The sequence below is a fragment of the Nicotiana attenuata genome, chromosome 6 (genome assembly GCF_001879085.1).
Source record: "Nicotiana attenuata strain UT chromosome 6, NIATTr2, whole genome shotgun sequence".
Taxonomy (NCBI): domain Eukaryota; kingdom Viridiplantae; phylum Streptophyta; class Magnoliopsida; order Solanales; family Solanaceae; genus Nicotiana; species Nicotiana attenuata.
The window spans coordinates 23636225-23642608 of NC_031994.1; the positions used below are offsets into that span (position 1 = coordinate 23636225).

The following is a 6384-nucleotide window of genomic DNA, read 5'->3' on the forward strand; positions in this document are numbered from 1 at the left end:
CCCCCCCCGTAAAAAAAAAAAAAACCAAAAAGCTCTAAAGTTGCTTCTGCTTTCTGGTTGGTTACAGACTTAAAGTGATCAGGTTTCTGACATTAGATTTTCTTCTGTCTTTGAAGTTGGTTTGCTGTTGATAAATCTCGTCATGATCATGAAGGAAAAGAAACTTCGTGTTGGATGATATCTTTGCTAATTTCAAGTTCCGTTAGTTTATATTTGTTTCACTTCTCATGTCTGTAGGTTGTTATGAAAACTTATAAAAAAGAAAACAGCAGCTGTTAGGAAGTTGACTCGAGTTCTGTTATGTTATCGATTAAATATTTGCAATTCTTGGTTTTAGGTTGATTCCTCTTATACATATTTCAGTGCATTCAAAATTTTGAATGCTCTGTTCTTTACCTAGTTGTGGTATGAATATTACTTCAACTGCTATGTTGACAATGTAAAAAGAAAGTTCTCTCGTTCTTCTTTTGCTCTGCTAATTAATGTACATGCTATATTTGAAGTTTGCCTCTTTATAAATTTTGGCTATTTCGATTTAGTGGAAAAGATATGTCTAATACCTGATTTTGTTTGTGCATTTTGATTTTGCTGAACTTGCAGAGGGTGTCCGTGCGGGAACTAAAGCAGCTGCAATTGCATGTGTTGCTAGTGCAATTCCTACGGTTCGTGAACTGATGTTCTTCTAGTGATCTGATTATATCCCAAGCATTTTTTTTGATTTAGACTATATTATAGAAGTACAATATTGCTTTTGAACTTCATTTTGGATTTTTTGTTCGTCAAAACTAGATAATTAAAAATGATCTTGCTCTAGATAAGTATGACCGGTGATGATATATTACCTTCATGGAACAGACCCTTCTTTTGTTAATATCTACTCCTCTTTCTAACACTTTGGTGCTGTGAGACCATTGCTGTGATGGAGAATATATTCATTAAAAGGGAGAAGGCTATTTCTTCTATCAATTTTCTGTAGCTTATAAATGTTGGCTCTCTGATGCTCAGTTGGTTGCTGTGCGGACAATTCCTTGGGCAAAGGCAAATCTCAATTATACTGCTCAAGCACTCATCATATCTGCTGGTATGACCTTAACATATGTTCACATAGTATTTTATTGATAAGTCCTTCAACTGTTGTTTGTGTGAGGGTCTGTGAATTCATGATTAGGTTTATGTACGGGTGAAGACACATAAAAGCTACCTATTGTATTTCTTCTTTTTTTTGGAACCCCAGGAAAACCCGCAGCCGCTACAGCCTCTGCCACAGCCTCTGCCTTTCGGGTGAGCACTCTGTGGTGAGCACTCTGTGCGCACTGGGTAAACCCCCACTGTGTAGTAGCCTGCAAACCACACAGGGATGTGAACCGCACTAGGCAAGCCCCGTGCGACAGGCTCAGACCCAGAAGAGCATAGAGCTGGTTTCGAACCTACGTCTTCCGTATGGAAAACGCACTCCAAACCCAACTGGGCCGTCCCTTCGGGACTACCTATTGTATTTCTCCCATCTCATTTGACTACATTTTATGTGAATCATTATCATCATCTTCTTTTTGTTTGATCTCTTTTCCACAAACTGGGAATGGGCATGTGCATTGTGCGTGAGTATCATTATGATGCTATTTTGATACCTACCAAAAGAAGAGGAAAAGAAAAGGACACAACCCCACCTAAACTGAGATAAGCAATCCATTGATCTTCACCGGAGGACATTCGGTCTTTTAGTAAAAAAGAATTTTAACAATAAGAATTTTATCTTACCCTTTTAACTTATTTACTGGAATTTATTTTAAAAGAGAAAAAAAAAATCCTTTTTATGGGCATGTTACGATGTTACAGTTCTTATTTAAACTGTGTTTTTTTCTCTTCTTTTTTAGGCAAAAGATTTGGATCCCTTAAACTTTTTTTTAAAACTGTGGTGTCAGGGCCACCTTATGCGCACCGCGACTAATTCCACGGGGTACCTGCTACCTTCCACCAGCACAAGTACCGGGTGACTTTATCAGAATCCTGAAACTTTTTAGAAAGTCCAATTAAGCACATCAACTAATTCTTGTATTTACTGAAACCTTTTAATTTTGTTTCAACTTCACACAGTCCATTAAATCAAGTTTTGCAAATTTAGGGGTCGTTTGGTACCGGGATAAGAATAATAATCCCACTATAGAATTTGCGATTATAGTTATCCCATGTTTGGTTGTGGATTAGCTAAAACCTGTATAAATTTTATACCAAAATGGTGGTATTAGCTATCCATATAGGAGGTGGGATAGATAATCTCCCGGGATATTGCAGATAGTCCTACGGGATATCCCAGAATTGAACCAAACGACTCCTTAAAATTATTTTCAAGGTTTAGGAGTAATTATTTTCTCATTTGTCAGAAGAGCTCTAATTTCTATCATCCCAGTAAAATATGGAAGAATTCAATATCCTTATATGTAAACACAAGACTATTTACTCTTTTACGGAAAAACTTTGTGGACAAATTAGAATAAAACCTTGTGAAAATAGTTATAAGATTTTGATAGAAAAGTTATTAGAGTGTTTACCCAGTCAACATCAAGAAAGTACCAAAAAAATCTAGTCAACATCAAGAATGGATTTGAGCATTAAAGCACCTTTTCTTTCTGAAGGCAGAGGAAGTGAAGTCCTTTCCAAATTATTACATTTTTTGGATGCGTTGTTCCGAAGAAAGGCGCATTTGTGAACTTAATCTTTTTACAAATAACTCGTGATGCACTATAAAAACCTTTCATTTAGGGTAATTTGCACTTTTTAAAGTGATGAAATGCAGTATTTTTGTCAGTTATTAGTATTCAAATGCATGTAATGCGAGGAGGTACTTCATCACTTCGTCTTCAGTTACCTTGTTTTAATTATTGGTAAAGTGTGATAGTCTCTTTAAGTTCCTGAACGTCAATGATCTACCTATGGGGAACTTCATTGTCGGGTTCCTTTTATCTAGTTTGCATATCTCCCATGCAAAAGCTTCATCTTACCATAATCATCTTGTAATGTTATCACGAATGAGTATTAAGTATTTCGTTTTTGTTGCAAACTCCTTTTGTTTTCTGTCACCAGACATTATTATCATGTACTGTTCTCTGTTCCCCTCAACTCTTTCTGCAGCTCCTAACTAGTCTCTTGAAGTCCCTAGTTTATAGTGATTTCTTTGTTTCCTTACTGTGAACAGCTTCCATTGCTGCATACTTCATTACTGCTGACAAGACAATCTTGGCATGCGCGAGGAGAAACACTCACTACGATAAATCCGCTTAAGATACTAGTATGCTTGTTGTGAGTGAGTACACACGCTGGTGCTCCATTACTATCTACTCTGTCTTAAAGGAAGATTTATGAATTTGTTGATGTTAGCATTTGGATTTGCATCATGTTTGAGTAATGTTTTCCTCTTTTTACTTGTTTTCCTCTTTTTTCTGCCTCTGTATATCAAGGATTTGGAGTAAGAAGTGGTTGGTCCTTGGTCCATGTTTTATATATATGATAAGTCATGTTTGCTTTTCATCTTGATAAAGCCATTGACTCACATTTGAATTGACACTCCCAATCAAATTTTCTTCAGTTAAATTTAGCAAAATTTCACTTTTTATCAAAGTCTAAAAGCTTCTTTGAAAAAGAATCATCACTCTTTTGCTTCTTCTTCCAAAAATATATGGCCAGGGCAAGTCTTGATTGCTTCACAGTGTAACACAAAAGCTAAAGTAGAACAATTACCAGACCTCTTCAGCTTTTCTGTATTTCTAGAATTTGTATTTATAAAGCTATCCATCATTAATTTAATTTTTCAATTTTGCAAATATTTTCCTCTTTTTCCTTTTTTGTCTTATTCTCTCTCTATATATGTATTGATTAAAAACTCTAATATATTATTTTATTTTATATTTATATATTAAGTAAATAAAAATTAATTAAAATCCCCCCGTAAATATTTAGATCATTTCTATGCTTAAATATTACTAATTGTACAATAAATTTTGATATTATTATTATTTGACATGCAAAAATACTTTTGGAAAGAATGTTCGAATACAATAGTTTATCAAATACTTAAAAATTACTTTTCAACCCAATTGATCCAACACAAACTGCTAATTTTTCCTATACCATATATGAACCTATATTAACAACTATGTTCATAGTTTGCATATTACCCTTCATGCTAATAGTATTTCTACCTAATATATACAATGCATTAAATAAGGAATCGTTGTAGCTTTATGATTCCTTATTTTGCGCGCTATAAAAGGGGAATTAAATATTTTCCAGATCTTTCCCAACGTAAATCACGCACATTCCATAATTATCGTCGGCTTCACTCTGATCTTCCACAACGCAGAACAAGATTTTTTATACTCTATTTTTGCGATACACTCTGTTTCCAGAATTCTCTCTACATCTCTCTCTATTTCTCAATCGCAAATTTCAGTAATACAAAGCAAATGAAAAGAGAGCAGCAATTCCACCATTGACAGCCATTAAAAAGCTTGAAAGCTTTGAATTCAAATTTGGGTTTTCAAAAATCATTATTTGTTTGGATTGGGTGTTGTTGAAAATATCGGGAATATGGTTTGGAGTTTATATCTCAATTTTGAGGGGTTTTGGTGAAGATTGGACTTGGTTTTGACTGAATTCCAGATTGAAACTCGAAGAAGAAGGAGAGAAGAAGACATATTGCAGAAATTGTAGAAAAATTGTAGATAAATTATAGACTGTTGTTTATTTATTTATCTTTTATTCATTTACCTATTGTATGAAAGTTGAACAACATTGTATAAAAATTGTATTAAAGTGGATGATTTAGTACTGTTTTGGACAAAAATATGTATAAAAATTGTGAAACATACATTTCAGGGGAAGCATGTCGAGTCCAAATATGTACCCAGTTTGTAGATATTTTGTAGATAAATTGTAGATTATTTGTATTCTGATTGTAGATGCTTTATTTTCTGTTTTCACAAATAAAAAACGGCTAAAACTTCTAAAAATCTTCTGAAAAAATGTAATTATGTCAAAAATCCCAATTATGCTACAATTGAATGGGAATTGGGATATAAAAATTCAATGTACCGAGTTTGTAGATAAATTGTAGATTATTTGTATTCTCATTGTAGATGCTTTGTTTTCTGTTTTCACAAATCAAAAACGACTAAAACTTCTACAAATCTTCTGCAAAAACGGCAAATATGTCGAAAATCCCAATTATGAGTCGGATAGCTTCTCATTTGTTATGGCTAGGCCCTTTTATGGCGGATATTGGTGCGCAGACCCCTTTCTTCTATATTTTTCGAGAAAGAGAATTGATATATGACCTCTTCGAAGCTGCCACCGGTATGCGAATGATGCATAATTATTTTCGTATCGGGGGGGTGGCTGCCGATCTACCCTATGGCTGGATAGATAAATGTTTGGATTTTTGCGATTATTTTTTAACAGGGGTTATGCTATAATTGAATGGGAATTGGGATATTAAAATTCAATGTACCCAGTTTGTAGATATTTTGTAGATAAATTGTAGATTATTTGTATTCTGATTGTAGATGCTTTGTTTTCTGTTTTCACAAATAAAAAACGACTAAAACTTCTACAAATCTTCTGCAAAAAACACAATTATGTCGAAAATCCCGATTATGCTATAATTTTGTGATTCTCCTATATGCTCTTATTACTCATTACAAAACTGCTATGCTAAATATGGAATCCAAAAAAATATGATGAAGGGATAGATCTTCCTAAGAAATTTTGTAGATAATTTGCAGAAACATTGAAATTCTGTATTTTCATATTAATTTTTCAAATGATATGTAGTTTTGTTGTAGATTAAATGTAGAAAACAAGCCATTGTGAGTCTTATTTGACTCATTCCTCACATTCAACCTATTCTACAAATTCACGCCTCTTTAAATACAATACAACCATACTTCTTGAATTTCAAAGAAGTATTCATAGTTTGCATATTACCCTTCATACAATACAACTATACTTCTTGAATTACAACCATACCTATTTTACACAACTGAAACGTAAAGCAATGCTCATTCTGGAAGCCCAGGAATCAATTTCTAAACTGATAAGCTACGTAGATTTCAAAGAACCGAACGCCTAGTGAACAGTTCTAATTTTAGTATTAACAGACCATTTTACAAGTTAAATATGTAGAAGTACTGGTGTCAAAGATTCTCCTGGTATCTGAACCAAAAACATATGAAGGAAAAAAGAGGGCATGAAGAAAAGAAATCCCTCACTAAAACGTGGGTGAGGGTGAGGGTTTGGGAGAGAGAAACGTGGGAGGGGTGGGTTATACGGTACCTTGAATTAAGGAGGGATATATGTTGCATTAATTGTACCCTTAAAATATACTATGGT

At 33.9% G+C, this 6384-nt stretch overlaps 1 protein-coding gene across 1 annotated transcript in view; it reads left to right on the forward strand.

Annotated features, from left to right (window-relative positions):
* LOC109226715 (early nodulin-93) overlaps positions 1-3535 on the forward strand; it is a 5543-nt gene extending 2008 nt beyond the window's left edge. The window contains exons 2-4 of the mRNA XM_019391557.1: positions 601-662; positions 1006-1081; positions 3194-3535. Of these exons, the coding sequence (XP_019247102.1) occupies positions 601-662; positions 1006-1081; positions 3194-3279 (224 nt within the window). The 3' untranslated portion in view covers positions 3280-3535. The remainder of the gene's footprint in view (positions 1-600; positions 663-1005; positions 1082-3193) is intronic.